The sequence below is a fragment of the Lipotes vexillifer genome, unplaced genomic scaffold, assembly GCF_000442215.2.
Source record: "Lipotes vexillifer unplaced genomic scaffold, Lipotes_vexillifer_v1.1 scaffold875, whole genome shotgun sequence".
Taxonomy (NCBI): Eukaryota; Metazoa; Chordata; class Mammalia; order Artiodactyla; family Lipotidae; genus Lipotes; species Lipotes vexillifer.
Window position 1 is genome coordinate 389,526 of NW_006792177.1, and position 17,498 is coordinate 407,023.

At 39.3% G+C, this 17,498-nt stretch overlaps 1 protein-coding gene across 1 annotated transcript in view; it reads left to right on the plus strand.

Annotated features, from left to right (window-relative positions):
- PSMF1 (proteasome inhibitor subunit 1) overlaps positions 1 to 17,498 on the plus strand; it is a 46,554-nt gene that overhangs the window by 15,705 nt on the left and 13,351 nt on the right. The window contains exon 4 of the mRNA XM_007465366.1: positions 4,477 to 4,659. Within this exon, the coding sequence (XP_007465428.1) occupies positions 4,477 to 4,659 (183 nt within the window). The remainder of the gene's footprint in view (positions 1 to 4,476; positions 4,660 to 17,498) is intronic.

The following is a 17,498-nucleotide window of genomic DNA, read 5'->3' on the forward strand; positions in this document are numbered from 1 at the left end:
AGTCATTTGCAAATAATTTCTCCCATTCTGAGGGTTGTCTTTTTGTTTTGTTTATGATTCCTTTGCTGTGGAAAAGCTTTTAGGTTTAATTAGGTCTTACTTGTTTATTTTTGTTTTTATTTTTATTACTCTAGGAGGTGGATCAAAAAAGATGTTGCTGCAATTTATGTCAGAGTGTGTTCTGTGTTTTCCTCTAAGCATTTTATAGTATCCGGCCTTACATTTAGGTCTTTATTCCATTTTGAGTTTGTTTTCGTGTATGGTGTTAGGGAGTGTTCAAAAATGTTATATAAATGGAATCATACAGTATGTAACTTTCGGGATTGGCCTTTCTCACTCAGCATAATACTCTTGTGATCCATCTGAGTTGTTGCATGCATCAATGGTTTGTCCCTTTGTCTTGCTGAGTAGTATTTCATGGTATGGTAGGCATGGCATTTCATAGTTTGTTTAACCATTCACTAGTAGAAGGACATCTGAGTTGTTTCATTTTTTGCTATTACAAATAAAAGTGCTATGAACATACGTGTACAGGCTTTTGTGTGGACATATTTATTTCTCTACAATAAATGCCAAGAGTTCAAAGGTAATTGCATGTTTAGTTTTTTAAGAAACTGCCCAACAGTTTTCCATAGTGTCTGTACCATTTTACATATCCACCACCAGTGTATGAGTGCTAGTTTCTCTGTATCTTCACCAGTTTCTGGTGTTACCACTATTTCATTTTAGTTATTCTGATGTATAGTAGTATTGCATTGTGGTTTCAATTTGCATTTCCCTGATGGCTAATGACAGTTCCTTGTATATTTCAGATGCAGTTCCCTTGTTGGAATTCCTTTGTTGGAATTCCTTTGTTGGAATACATGTTTTCTCCCAGTCTGTAGTTGGTTTTTTCATTCACTTAACAAGGTCTTTTGCAAAGCTTAAGTTTTTAATTGATAATAGCTATTTGATAAATTTTTGCTTTTATGGATTAAGCTTTTGGCGTCAAGTGTAAGAACTCTTTGCCTTGTTCTAGATCTCAAGCTTTTCTCCTGTTTTTTTTTCCTAAACATTTTATAGTTTTATGTTTTACATTTAAGCCTGTGGTCTATTTTAAAGTAATTTTTGTGTAAGTTGTGTGGTCTAGGGAGAGGTTCATTTTCTTGCCTGTGGATGGCCAGTTGCTCCAACACCATTTGTCATTGAATTCCTTTTGCAACTGTGTCAAAAATCAGTTGTCTGTACTTTTGTTGGTTTATTTCTGGGTTCTCTTTTTTTTCCCATTGATCATTGTGTCTGTTCTTCTGCCAGTGTCACACAGTATCTGTTATTGTAACTGTATCAGTAGTATACCTGAATATTGAGTAGAGCCATTCAAGATTGCCCAATTCTTCTTTGTCAAGATAGTTTTCACTATTCTTGAGTCTGTGCCTTTCTGTATAAACTTTAGAGTAAACTTCTCTTTGTCCATAAAAAACCTTGCTGGGATTTTGATAGGATTTGCATTAAACTTACAGATCATTAAACCTAAAATGGGAAAAGTTGACATTTTTACTATGAATGTGGTATGTCTCTCCATTTATTTAGGTCTTGCTCTGTTTCTTTCATCATCATTTTATAATTTTTAGCATATAGGTCCTGGACATGTGTTTTGTTCTTTTGGGGTGTGAGAGGTGATTATAAATGGTGTTCTGTCCTTGGTTTTGGTTTTCAAATGTCCATTGTTAGTATACAGAAATGCAGTTTATTTTTGTGTGTTGATCTTATATCCTGTCACCTTGCTGAATTCGTAGTGTTCTTGGAGGGGTTTTTTGGGTAAATTCCTTGGGAATTTCAAGGTAGACTGGCATGTCATCTGCAAATAGGAGCAGTTTCATTCCTTGTTTTCTAATCTGTGTGCATTTTCTTTGTCTTGCCTTGCTGAAGTGGCTGGAACTTCCAGTATTATGTTAAATAAGAGTGGTTAGAGAGAACATCCTTACCTTGTTCCCAGTCTTAAAGACAAAGTACTCAGTCTTTAATTACTAAGTATATTGTTAGCTGTAGTTTTTTTGTAGATGCTCTGTATCATGTTGAGGAAGTTCTCTTCCTGGTTTGTTGAGAGTTTTTATCATGAATGGATTTATCGTGTTGGATTTTGTCAAATCTGTATCAATTGATAACAACCATATCATTTTTCTTAGCTTATTGATATGTAGGGATTTGTAACTATTGAACCAGCCTTGTGTACATACAATAAATCCTATGGTATGTAATTCTTTTATATATTTTTGAATTTAATTTGTTAATATTTTGTTGAGCATTTTTGCATCCAAGTTCATGAGAAATAGTGGTCTGTAGTTTTTTGTTTTTTTTTTTAAATTTTATTTATTTATTTATTTTTGGCTGTGTTGGGTCTTCGTTTCTGTGCGTGGGCTTTCTCTAGTTGGGGCGAGCCGGGGCCACTCTTCATTGCGGTGCACGGGCCTCTCACTGTCGCGGCCTCTCTTGTTGCGGAGCACAGCTCCAGGCGCGCAGGCTCAGTAGTTGTGGCTCACGGGCCTAGTTGCTCCGCAGCATGTGGGATCTTCCCAGACCAGGGCTCGAACCCGTGTCCCCTGCATTGGCAGGCAGATTCTCAACGACTGCGCTACCAGGGAAGCCTTGTAGTTTTCTTTTTTTTGTACTGTCTTTGTCTGGATTTGATATCAGCATAATACTGGCCTCATAAAAATGAATTGGGAAATGTTCCCTTCTCTTGTATTTTCTGGAAGTGACTGTAAATTGGTGTTAATTCTTTAAATGTTTGGTAGGCTTCTCCACTGAAATCATGTGGACCTGGATATTTCTTTTGGGGGGTGCTTAAGTAGGAATTGTGTTACTTTAATAGAACTATTCAGATTATCTATTTCATTTTGCCTAAGTTGTTACAGTTCGTGGTTTTTGAAGAATTAGTCTATTCTAAGTTGTTCAATTATGTTATTAGTATTCTCTTATCCTATCAATGGCAACAAATTTGTTATAATATCCCATTGCATTCTTGATATTGGTGATTTGTGTCTTCTCTCTTTTTATGTTTGCTGCTCTTGCTGGGAAGTTTATCCGTTTTGTTCATTTTTTGGAAGAAACAGTTTTTTGTTTTTTTAAAATTTTCTCTTGCTTTTCTGTTTTCTCATTTATTTATTTTTATTCTTTATTATTTCCTTATTTCTGCTTGCTTTTGGTTTAATTTGCTCTTCTTTTTCTAGGTTCTTGAGGTTAGAATTTAAATTGTTGATTTCTTTCCTCTTTTCCAATGTAAACATTTAGTGCTGAAAGTTTCCTCTCAACACTGTTTAGGTATAATCTCATTTAGCTATAATCTCACATAACTTAATATGTTGTACTTTTATTATTATTCAGTACTTTGTATTTTTTTTCAAGACTTCCTCTTTGATCCATGGATTATCTAGAATTGTATTGCTTAACGCCATGTATTTAGAGACTTCCTTCCAGTTTTGATGCTTAGTATGATTCCATATGGTCGAGGAACATACTCTGTATGATTTCAGGTTTTTTTGACATTTATGAGGTTTGCTTTTTTTTAACTTATTTTTTATTGAAATATAGTTGAATTATAATGTTGTGTTAATTACTGCTGTACAGTAAAGTGATTCAGTTATACATGTATATACATTCTTTGTCATATTCTTTTCCATTATGGTTTATTGCAGGATATTGAATGTAGTTCCCTGTGCTATACAGTAGGACCTTGTTTATTCATTTTATATATACTAGTTTGCATCTGTTAATCCAAACTCCCAATCCAACCCTCTCCCACCCCCCCTCCCCCTTGGCAACCACCAGTCTATGTCCCTGATTTATACGGTTTGCTTTTTGACCCCGGATATGGCTCATTTTAAAACACCAGATTTTTAGGAACTCTGTGGAGTCCTGCCCACTCCCTGTTACCTCAGTCTGCCATAACACTTCAGCTATAGCTCACATTGCTTGTCTCTCAACAGCAGAGAAAAGAGGCCTAGAGCAGCCTTCCAAGGGCCCCTGAGTTAGTGACAGAATTGGACATTAAGCCCTGAGAGCCCTGCCTACTTGGACTAGGAACCTGGTTCATCCTCCCCATGGAGACTTTGCCTTCCATGACCCTTACCATGACATGTGATGAACACACAATGAGGCTGAGGGTGGGGTGGGGTGGAGTGGGCAGGGTACAGAGGAGTAGCCAGTCTAGGCCCTGTGCCCCTACACCCTCACCGCTTTCTAATGGGGTGGTGAACGAGGAGGGGCAACCCAGATGCCTAAGAAGCTTAGGCCCAAATCTCGGAGACAACGCCAGGCTGTTACCCCCCTCACCCAGGTCCGCCAGGCAGCCCGTTCCCACCCTTGCAAGCAGTCCAAGCGTGACGCCAAGAGCTATCAGCGCCACCGCCGCCATTGCCACCACCGCCGCCGCCGAAATACCGTACGCAGGGTTGCCAACCAGCTGCAAGCAGTTGACACCTCGTCTCCTTCCTGCAGGGTCTACAAGAAGAGTGAGGAACTTCGGTCTCGTCTTGTGTCTGGGATTATCACACCTATCCATGAGCATTGGGTCAAGGCTAGCGAAAGTCCCCACCAGGATTTTCCCCCTGCCACTGCCAGAGAGGTGGACCCACTCCGGATTCACCCACACCACCCACATACCAGCCGGCAGCCTCCCTGGTGAGTACAGAGCCCACGGTGGCAGCCCATGCCTCTGAAGAAGGAGTCCAACCATGACCATCTTGCCACTTGACCTCCCTCTGGCCCCCATGTGTCTTCAACAGAATTGTCAGAGTCTTGGTATATGGAGATAGAAAGTGGAGATGTAAGTGGAGCAGTGAGTTCTTGTACTGATACTAGTCACCCCAACAACCCAGCGTCCTAAGGCTGCCTGCCTCCTTTCTAGAGGCCACACACAGCCTCTGAGTCTGCCCAAGGGTCAGTGCCTCTGAGGCATGTGTGCAGTCCTCCAGAGTTGCTGCCCAGGTAGTTCAGTTTTTTATTCCAGAGCTCTTTGTGCAGGACCCTGGACCAGGCTTTTGGGGAAAATGTAGAAATACTGGAAGTTCCTGGAGGGAATATGTTCCCTTTCTTTGCCTTTCACTTCATTGTAGTTCCCTGATCTCTTTTACAACTTGAAAACTTTGCCAAAACAGCATGAGGTATGAGCAAGTCACATACAAGGTCTTTGCAGATTAGGATGGCAGCACTTAGGACTGGAGACTTCTGCTCTGAGGGAGAAGACAAGGACCAGGGACACCTTAGTCTCTGGTTGAGATGGCATGTCCCAGTTTGGAGTCCACAGTGTGGTAGTAACGGTGGGGTTGGTGGGGTTGTGGGGGAGGGCTCACTGTGCGGCCATAATAAGCACTCAGTAAGTGTTAGCTGCCATTGTTAAAAATGACTGTTTTGCAATTATATACCTTTTGGTTAATTAAATAAATAGGAAATTTGTTTAATTACTACAATAAGTAATAATTGGCAAGTCTCTGGCAACCTTTGGAAATATTGGGTTCTGTGGGGAGAGTGGAGGATAATAAAAAGTGGTTGAAAGGTTGGGAACAGCTTGTCTGATCTAACCTCTTTATTTAAGATGACCTGCCTAAGGTCAGCAGCCACTAATAAAGAGACAGAGCCAGGGCTGGGGGTCCAGGTATCCTCACTCCAGCACAGTGCTCTGTTGTGATGCAACCAGAATATGGTGGGAAGATTTAAGGATAAGCCCTGGACAGCAAACAAATTGGGGGAGACTTTTAGACCTTAAGTAGATAGTAATTCTCAGGTCTCTCAGATTCACTTCCTATTTCAAAACAAATATTCTCTGAAGTCTCCTTCACTGTCTCAAAATGGAATTCATAGATGATCTAACTTACCAAATGGACAGTTTCAAAAAGGATCAGTAGAAAGTCTTGACTATAATATAAATGAGAAATAAAAAGTGAGTAATTAATAAGATAATGTATAGTTCATTGTGTAGATGCCTGAGCATGATTACACTGGAAAGGATAAGCATTTGCAACTTGTATATGGAATTATCTTGAATTCGACAGTAACAAAAGCAGGCATGTGCTATGTTATAGTTACATTTCTGGAAAGAATTTTATTGAAACAGTATAAAAATACTTTGTGTTCACATATAAAATGGCCTTAGACTAACGTATGGTAGGTAATTTTATGTAGGCTTTACATCTCTATGAATGTCTAACAAGACTTTGGCAAGTTGTGTAGGATGTAGATTATTCATCATGTGGAGCTCTACTGTGGATTATAGAGCATGAAGCATCTCTGGTCTTTGCCTATAAATGCTATAAGCACTCTCCAATCACTGTGACAAACAAAAACACCCCTGGGGCTTACACAAAAACACCTCCAGGGCACCTGGAGACTGCCATCCTAATTGGGAATCATAGACCTGAATCTGGAATTATGAAGGTAAGAAATCCTAGCCTTGGAAGAACAGAAAGAATGAGAAAATCACCATATTGCAACTTCTACTGAAATAATGTAGTGACTAGGCACAAATTGTCAGTGGTTGCTAAAACCATTAGGTAAAAGGTTGATGGGCAACTTTATAATGGATGAATCAGACTGATAGCACCTGAACCCATAGGTCCATCTTAACACTAAAAGTGGGACAGCCAGACTTTGTGTATTCTAATATAATGCAGTAGTAGGTTCACAACAACATGAATCTAGCTTGAACTCCCAGTTTAAAAGAAGCATGAGAGGTGGAAGAATAAGTTAAAGAGGCACATGAGGATACATGGCTTCCAGCCAATGTATGGAACATGAAAAATTTTTACAGGATTAATTGATCTTGTTTTTTTTCATCAAATAATGGCATGGGGAGAAAAGGGAGAGGGGGCTTGTTAATTAGAGTCTTATCAGCTAAATCCAGTGTTGGACTTTGTATTGATCTTGATTCAAATAAACTAATTCTAAAATTATTTTTGAGATATTTGGGGAAATTTGAACAGGGACCAGATATTTGATAATGTTACTGCTAATTTCTTAGGTGACATAATTAAATTCTGGTTATGTTAAAAAAAAAAAGTCTTTGTCTATTGTGTATATATAATTTTATTAACTGAAATATTTAAGGGTGAAATGATATGTCTGGGATTTGCTTTAAAATAATTTCACCCCCTGAAAGAGTGAGACATTGGGAAATGAATGTAAGGGAAATAAGAATGGTAGAATATTTTGTTTTTTAATTTATTTATTTTATTTATTTATTTTTGGCTGCTTTGGTTCTTCTTTGCTGTGCACAGCTTTCTGTAGTTGCAGCGAGCGGGGGCTACTCTTTGGTGCGGTGCGTGGGCTTCTCATCATGGTGGCTTCTGTTGTTGCAGAGTACAGTCTCTAGGCACGTGGGGCTTCAGTAGTTCTGGCACACAGGCTCAGTAATTGTGGCTCGTGGGCTCAGTAGTTGTGGCTCACGGGCTCTGGAGCACAGGCTCAGTAGTTGTGGCGTGTGGGCTTTGTTGCTTCGCAGCATGTGGGATCTTCCTGGGCCAGGGCTCGAACCTGTGTCCCCTGCATTGACAGGTGGATTCTTAACCACTGTGCCACCAGGGAAGCCCAGAATGGTAGAATATTGATAATTATTGAAACTGAATGGAAAGGTACATGTGTGTTCATAAATTAGACTTTGTACTGTTTTTTGGTCCCTTTGAAAATTTCCTTAATCATGAGTCTTTTATTGATACCAATCCTTCAAAAATTCTTCCAAAAAATAGAAGAGGGGGCTTCTCTGGTGGCACGGTGGTTGAGAGTCCGCCTGCCGATGCAGAGGATATGGGTTCGTGCCCTGGTCTGGGAAGATCCCACATGCCGCGGAGCGGCTAGGCCCGTGAGCCATGGCTGCTGAGCCTGCGCATCTGGAGCCTGCGCTCCGCAGGGGAGAGGCCACAACAGTGAGAGGCCCGCGTACCGCCAAAAAAAAAAAAAAAAAAAAAAAATAGAAGAGGGAGGAACACTTCCCAACTCATTCTGTGAGGCCAGTATTACCCTGATACCAAAACCAAAGACATCACAAGAAAAGTACAAACCAGTAGCCCTTATGAATATAAATGTAAAAATCCTCAACAAAGGACTAGCAAAAGAAATCCAGCAACATATAAAAAGGGTTATACACCATGACCAAATGAAATTTATTCCAGGAATGTTTGGTTTAACATCTTAAAATACATCAGTGTAATATACCATATTAATAGAACAGTAGACAAAAAACACATGTTCATCTCAATAGAGAAAAAGCATTTGACAAAATCCAACACCCTTTCATAATAAAAGCATTCAACAATAGAAGGAGACTTTCTCAACTCCCAAAGCACACAGCTAACATCCTACTTAATGGAGAAAGACGGAATGCTTTCCGCATAAGGTCAGGAACAAGATAAGGTTATCTGCTATTGCTACTTTTCTACAACGTGGTACTTGAAATTCTAGCCAGCATAATCACTCAAGGAAAAGAAATTAAAGGTATTCGGATTAGAAAGTTAGAAGGAAAGCAATCTTTATTTGCCAATGACATGGTATCCTGTATATAGAAAATCCTAAGGAATCCTCTCTAAAAACCTTCTAGAGCTAATGAATGAGTTCAGCAGCGTGACATGATATAAGATCAGTAAACAAAAATCAATTGCATTTTCTATACACCAGTAGTGAACAATCTGAAAATGAAATTAAGGAAAAATCTCATTTGTAATAACCCTCAAAGGTATAAAACACTTAAGAATAAACTTAACAAAAGAAATACAAGACTTATATACTGAAAACTACAAAATGTTGCTGAAAGAAGTAGGAAGATTTAAAGAAAAAGAAATCCAGTGTTTCATAGATAGGGAAACAGTATTTGGCAATACTCCCCAAATTGATCTGCATACTCAGTGCAATCCCAATCAAAATCCCAGAGTTTTTTTGTTTGGTATGGGGTAGGGGGGTTGGGGGAGGCTTGTGCGTGTGGGTTTTTCTGGTAGAAATTGGCAGGCTGATCCCAAAATTCATACGGAAATGCAAGGGAACCAGAATAACTAAAACAATCTTAAAAAAACAAAGTTGGAGGACTCACAGTTCCCAACTTCAAAACTTACTACAAAGCTACAGTAATTAAGACAGTGTGCTGTTGGCCTAAGGATATGTAAAGGAAGGGAGTAGAATTGAGAGTCCAGAAATAACCCATACATTCATGGGCAATTGATTTCAACAAGGGTGCCAAGACAGTTCATAGGGGAAACAGTAGTCTTTTCAAATGGTGCTGGGACACTGGATATCCACATGAAAAAGAATGAAGTTGGACCCATTCTTCAAACTATACACAAAAATTGACTCAAAATGGATCATAGAACTAAGTGTAAGAGCTAGATAGAACTATAAAACTCCTAGAAGAAAACTTAAGAATAAATCTTCATGTATTAGAAGATTTAGAGGTGGTATTAGAGATGGTTTCTTAGATACAACACCAAAAGCACAAGCTACAAAAGAAAACATAGATGAATTGGACTTCATCAAAAATAAAACCTTTTGTTGCATCAAAGAACAGTATCAAGAAAGTGAAAAGACGGCCCACAGAATAGGAGAAAGCATTTACAAATCATATATCTGACAAGAGACTTGTATCCAGAATACATAGAGAACTCTTGCATCTCAATAATGAAAAGACAACCCAATTTTAAAAAGGTTCAAGGATTTGAATAGACATTTCTCCAACTAATATGTACAGGTGGCCCATAAACATGTGAAAAGATGTTCATCGTTAATCATTAAGGAAGTGGAAATCCAAATTACAATGATATACTACTTGTTTGTGCACATATTCATGTACAACTTTTGTACATGAATGTTCATAGCAGCATTATTCATAATAGCCAAAAAGTGGAAACAACCTAAATGTCCATCAACTGATGAATGGATAAAGAAATGTGATATATGCATACGATGGAATATTTCAGCAATAAAAGAGGATGAAGTACTGATACTGATACACACAACATGTGTGAACCTTGAAAACATTATGCTAAGTGAAAAAAGCCATTTATGTGAAATGTCCAGAATAGGCAGATCCATAGAAACAGAAAGTAGATTAGTGGTTGCCAGGAGCTGAGGTGGAAGGATTAGAGAGCATGAATGGGGAATTGACTAATGGGTACAAGGTGTCTTTTTAGGGTGCAGAAAATGTTCTAAAATTAGAATAATTGCACACTGTGAACATCTAAAAACCATTGTTAAGTGGCTGAATTTTATGATACATGAAATATCCCAATAAAGATGTAAAAAAAAATTAAAAGGTCCTAACCTTGGCTTAATTGGAAATGTGAATATATAACAATAGAAATGAGGCTACCAGGATCAAACTATAAGAGAACTGATAATAATCGCCCATGATTGAGACTTTTGTATTTTTCCTTCAACTAGAGAGTGGTTTGGTAATACCTAAAAAATATTTTATGGGACCAACATTATACTAGCAAAAGGATTCTTGCCCCCTAAGAAACAAGGCAAGGATATCCACTCTCCCCAGTCTTATTCAGCATAGTACTGAAAGTTTTGCATTTGTCTTTGTCTTTCTTAAGGCAAGAAAAAGAAAAGGCATGTAGGCAAGAAAGGAAAAAATAAAAGTTTATATCCACAGATGACATAATGGTCTATATGGAATATCTCAAGGAATCTACCCAAAAAAATACTAGCAAAGTTGCAGGATGCCAGTTCAACATTCAGAAGTCAATTATATTTCACTATATTGCAGTAAACACGTGGAAACAGACATTTAAGATACAGTATGGTTTACAATCACTGAAAAAAATACTTAGGTATAAATCTAACAAAACATGTTTAAGACTTTTATGCTGAAAACTATAATCAAAGAAGACCTAAATAAGTGGAGAGACATAACATGGTCAAGGACGGAAGACTCAACATAGTAAAGATGTCAAATACTCCACAAATTGGCTTACTAGTTTAATTGAATTCCTATCAAAATCCCAACAAAAATTTCTGTAGATAGAGCAAGATTATTCCAGAAGTTATCTGGAAAGGCAAAGGGATTTGGAGTAGCTAAAACAATTTTGAAAATGAATAAAGAGGGAGAAATCACTCTACCCAATGTTCAGGCTTATTATATAGCTACATTAGATGATGGACTCATAGATCAATAGAACAGAATAGAGAACCCAGAAATAGGCCCACAGACATATAGCCAGTTGACTTTTGACTAGGGTGCACAAGCAAATCAATGGAGCAATCGGATAGTCACAAGCAAAAATAAGAGCCTTGACCTAAACCTCACACCTTAAACACAGTTTAACTCAAATTGGATCATAGATTTAAATGTAAAACTTAATATTACAACACTTTTAGAAGAACTCAAAGGAGAAAATCTTAAGGATCCAAGGCTTGGTGAAGAGTTCTTAGATATGACTATAAAAGCACAATCTATAACAGAAAAAAAAATCAATAAATTGGACTTCATCAAAATTAAAAACTTTTGTTCTGTGAAAGACCCTGTTAGAATAAAAACATAACCTACAGATTGGGAAAGAATGTTTGCAAACCACATATCTGGCAAAGGAATTGTATCTAGAGAGATAATCTTAAAACTCAACAGGTTAAAAAAACGCACAATCCAATTAGAAAATGAGCAAAGAATATGAAGAGATGTTACACTGAAAAGGATATACAGATGGCAAATAAGCACAGGAAAATGTGTTCAGCATTACTGGCCATTGGGGAAATGCAAATTAAACCACAGTGAAATACTTCACACTTATTAGAAAAGCTGAAATGAAAGTAATGATACCAAATGCTGGAGAGGGTGCAAAGAACTGGGATCTCTCATACATTGCTGGTGGAACATAAAATGGTACAGCTACTCTGGAAAATTGTTTGGCAGTTTTTTAAACTAAACATACACTTAATGGTAAGACCCAGGAATCACACTCCTGGGCATTTATCAGATATAAAAATTATGCCACACAAAAACCTATCCACAAATGTTCATAAATAGCTTTATTTGTAATAGCCAAAAACTGGAAACAACCTGGATGTCCTTCAATTGGTGAATGATTAAACAAACATCCATTCTGTGGAATACTACTCAGCAATATAAAGGGATGAATTGTTGATGCACAAAAGTTAGATGGATCTCAAGGTCATCAGGCTGAGTGAAAAAAGCCAATTCCAAAAGGTCACGCACTGTATGATTCCATTTGTATAATATTTTTTGCAATAACAAAATTATAGAGGTACTAAACAGACTAGTGTTACCAGAGGTTATGGATGGGATAGGGCTGTGGGTGTGTTAATAAGAGGAGATAGCATGAGGGAGATCTTTGTGGTGGTGTAACTATTGGGGAAAACTGGGTGAGGGTACACAGGATTTCTCTGTACTACTTTTCCAACTTCCTGTGAATCTAATTATTTCAAGGTAAAAAAGTTTATTTTGAAGTTTAGATGCTGAGGAGTCACGTAGGTTCTTAAGTCCACTGTATTTACTGAGCTCACTATATGCGGGGCACTAGATCTCCTGCTGGGTGCTTCACAAAGGCCAACGATGCCATTCATGCTCCTGCTCTTACCTCATCTCATGGGGATGAACAGGATACTTGGGAGCGTGTAGGAAGAGGAACCTGAACCACACTTGGTGTTCAGGGAAGGCTTCTCTAAGAAGGGACTCACCTCCAAGCAGGAGGAGATGTTAGCCAGGCAAAGAGTAGGGTAGAATGGGTGCTCCAGCCTGAAGGCCTGTCCTTGTGCAGAGCCCTGGAAGGACAGGTGGTGTGGTTAGAGCCGGGCAGGGGTACAGTGGTGGTGTTCCTTTGGTTCCTTGGCTAAAACTCCTGGCCCCCTAGCCCTGGCATTCACCCCATCTTTGACAATACTACCACTCAGTTATTTTTTGTCTAATTGCAAGATTATTGGCTTTTTCCAAGTGCATATCCCCTTTGCTCTACTTTTTCACCTCTTTGTATCTCCATCACCCAGACCTATGCCTTGCACGTTTTTGGTGAATTCTATGTTCAGCAACTGTTCCCCTCTGGGTTCAGCGATCCCTGGGCCTGGGCTCCTACTCTTGAGGCATGTGCTCTCCCTCTGACGTGGGAGACAGGTGAGTAAATAAGAGTGCCATTGCAGAGGTTAGCACAGAGATCCTTCATAGGTAACCTAGGAAAGGCTTCTTGGAGGAGGTGCTGCCTGACCTGTGTCTTCATGGGGAAGAGGAGAACTATTCCTTAAGCTCCTTTTCTTTTTTCCTTTTCGTGTGTCTGAATTATTTCCTAAGATTCCTTTCGTGGGGAGGTTGTTCCAGGTTGAGACCAGCAGGCCAGAGGCATCAAGGTCTGAAAGCGTGGGACTGTCCCTGAATTTTGTCTAGAGAAAGAATTCATGTCAGAATCCTAGGATATAACAGCTGTGAAGGAAAGGACCCTGATGCCAAGTACATGAATCTTCCCCCATGGGCAGTTGGAAACCATTGAAGGATGCTGATGAGAAAGGGTGTTAGTGTCTTTGGCTCAGGATCCTGGTAGATTGGAGGGAGTGAGGCAGAGGGCCAAGCCTCATCACTCCTGTATACCACTCTTAGCAGATGGGACTTGTTCCCTTCTTTCTGCTAACCTCACCCACCTCCCATGTCAAGAAGAGAGTATTATATGGCAGTTAGCAGCGCAGGCTTTGGAGGTTGATCAGCTGGGTTCAAACCCTGGCCTTGTAGCTTTGCCTGTCTCTCAGTGAGCACAGTTAACCTTGGTTTTCTCATCTGCACCTTGGGAAATATTATACCTGTCTCAGGTTTCTTCACATGGAATATGATGATGTTACATATTGAGCTCATGGCTCATAATATAGTAGATGCTTAAGAAATACTCCATGGATCCTATTCAGGTAGCAAGCAGAGATGAGAACAAGACTGAAGGTATAATGACTAGAGGGTTTCCCGAAAGAGAGAATCTTCTTTTATTTTTTTAAAATGCATAGTCTGTTCCTCCTAGGAAAGGATTTGATGCTGTGGAAGCACTTAGATGTGAGAGTATCGACCCAGAGGGTGTGCTGGGCAACTACATTTAGGCCCAGGACCTTTATAGACATTGTTTTCTCTGTCATCACGTTGGCCACCACTTATCGAGGATAGGAGAAACTGCCATTTCTTGGCTGTCCACCATGTGTTGACCACCATACCAAGTGTTTCCATTTATGGTTGCTCATCTTCCAGGCGGTCCTACACGGAAATTAGCAGCATCCCTACTTTTACAGGGGGGTATACAGTGGATAAGGGAGGTAGCATAACTTCCCAGAATTATCTAACTGGGAGGGTGAAGACTGGGGTTTGCCCCTACATGGGACTCAGAAGCTTATGCTTTCCCCATTGCACCCTTCAGTGTTAGTTCATGTAATCAATTTGTGTACAAGTTCAGTGTAGTGAGTGCACACTGATTATGGAGAAAAATCCATCCCCTAACCCCCCTCAGTTAGATCTTTCTTAGACAAGCTTATCTCCCGGGACTGGGACACTGAACTAGAAGAGGAGGCGGAATGTTTAGGAGGCTTTTTGTCAGCCACTAGCGAATTGACAGGTCTTGCCTCTGTAGTCCCCTTCACTCTCCACCCCCACCCATTGCCAGCCCCCTTCCTCTGTCAGCACAGATGCCTATAATGACGACCTCTTTGTGAGAGCCCCATCACTACCATGTTGCTGGGCAACCAGCCACTCATACTTTCACCTTTTTGTTTTTCCCACAAATGCCAGATTTAAGGGTGGGGCCTTAGGGCTGGAAGAAGGGAAAGGGGAGCAGAGGGCCCATCTGGCTGCTGCAGGTTGTTAATTACCCTATCACTGAACAGCCTTGGCTTATATTCTGAGTAGGAAACAACAGCCTCTGCCCCTTCCCATAGGATACAGTTCTGTGTCTCACCCCTCACTTTCCACACCATATTGCCTATCCCACACCTGGAAACCTCCAGATGCTAACTGAAGTTGGGATGTCTTGCTTCACTAAGTGTGTGGTGATGTGTGTCCAGACCTTGTCAGAGGCTACTGGTGTGACGCTGGTATAGATGGAGAGGACATTCCATTGTGATAGAGAATTGAGGGTGAAAATTAGGTCTGTTCTACTCCTGAGATCTCTAGGGAAGAAATACTGAAAACAAGCCATCTCTAAGGGAAGTTTTTTTCATCTAAGCCTAACTTTTTGTTGTTGTTATTACAATTCTAACCCATTTCCCTTTGCTCCATCTGTCCTCAGTCAGGAGACTGTATGCCCCAAATCTTGTTCTTTGTTTTGAAAAATCAAAATTTCCTATGCTTAACCAACTTTGCTAAAACTAATCCTTAGATATAAAGCTCTTATTTATGTCATTCAGAATTCATTTTTAATCCCATTCAGTCTTTATCTTTATATATTTTCTAAATGTTCCCAATATTTGTGTTCCACATTTTCTTTTTAAAATTTTGTATTTTGTTTACTGCGGTGGTAAACATATATATAATATTTTTTTTATTATTATAATCATGTCATATTGTCTGCTTCTTTGTCTGCCTGATAATTTTTTTTTTACATCTTTATTGGAGTATAATTGCTTTACAATGGTGTGTTAGTTTCTGCTTTATAACAAAGTGAATCAGTTATACATATACATATGTTCCTTTAACATATATTTTTTACTATCAGATATTTTATTCTACTAATATATGCTGTAGTTTGCCTAACTTCCACAGGGAACTTCAAGAATGTCCCAATTTTTCATTTTAAATAGTACACTGTGAACATGTGTATATAAATTTTTTGTTTCCTGGAGTTACATTTTCTGCGCTGGCAGATCTCAAGCTTTTTTGTCTCAGGAACTCTCTTGCATTCCCCCAAATTATTTAGGACCCCAAAAGAGCTCTTGTTTGTTTGAGTTGCATCTATCAATATTTACCATATTATAAATTATAGCTGAAATTTTTAATTAAAAAATTTAAATTTAAATATACATTTATTCATTCATTTAAAAATAATAATAAACCTGTTGTATGTTAACCTAAATAACAAATTTTATGAAAATAACTATTTTCCAAATCAAAAACTTAATGAGAAGAGTGACATTGTTTTCATTGTTGCAGATCTCTTTAATACTGGCATAGAAGACAGCTAGATTCTCATTTCTGCTTCTGCATTTAGTCTGTAGGTGATAATGTTTTTGTTTAAGCCTTAACATAGGTTGTTGGAAAAGAGAGTAGTAGTAATTGTGGATATTCTTTGCATTACACCAAAACTTGATAAGTGATAGTTTCTTTAAGGTGTTAAGGTAAAACAAAATAGCCAGTTATTACCAACAAAACAGGTTTATCCAGGAGCAGCAAAGAATTGCAGTTTGGGACATGCTGCTGTGGTTCACCACATGCAAGTCTGGTAAAGCAAAGGAGAAGTTATTTTATAGAGAATAAGGGGAAGTTGGGAGGGGCTGTTATAAACCTAAAGTCCATTGGAGAAAACTGGGAGTTTGCAGTATAATGGCTTTTCATTGGCTGAGTTGTGAGATTCTTTCATTGGCTGAGCTGTTGCCAGACAAGGAGAAAATCTTTCTTCCTCTTCCTGGCAGTAGTAAAGTGGTATCACTTCCTGCGGGAGATGTAAGGTACTCTCTTCCTGCTGGGGTCTGTGTTGATGTCAAGTGATTCGTGCCTGAAGGCTCTGCTCTCCCTTCTGGCCTCTTGATTCCATTTTAGTTAGTTTCCCTTTATTAATTTTCACAAAGGGTTAGTTGCAATGTAGAATCTGAATCTATATTAGTGAACTTTTTGTACATTATTACATTAAAATCCATTGCTCTGTCATGCCCTTTTAATGGATCTTTTACCAGTGCATGCTATTGGGAGATCATGAATTGGTTATTTGGAAACTGTTGGTCCACTGAGATGTGCAGATTCGCTAAACGTTGACACACTTATTACACAGTATTTTAAAAATCACATTCACCAATATTACCGATCTCATCAGTATGGGAGAGCCGTCAAGCTAGTGGTGAATACAAATTTCCAAATTGCTAATTTTCACTTGAAAGCTTGAATTTTATCATTGGCAACATATACTGTCAGTTATTTTCCTTGAAGTTACAGGTTCACATGGTTTTCAAGAAAGTATCAACTGTGTAGCCCAGTCTGAATAACCATGGTTTGTTTGTCTGTCATTGTTTTGTATAAAAATGGTTTTCCATGAAAAAAACGGCTTCTTCAGCTAGCAACTTAAACAACTGCACGAGTGCTTCTTTTTGAGACAACCATTGTATTTCTACATGCACAGAAGTACTTTATGCATATTTCCCATTTCATCACACAGAATATTAAAAAGAGGTTTACTCGGGGCTTCCCTGGTGGCGCAGTGGTTGGGGGTCCGCCTGGCGATGCGGGGCGCGCGGGTTCGTGCCCCGGTCCGGGAGGATCCCGCGTGCCGCGGAGCGGCTGGGCCCGTGAGCCATGGCCGCTGGGCCTGCGCGTCCGGAGCCTGTGCTCCGCGGCGGGAGAGGCCACAGCGGTGAGAGGC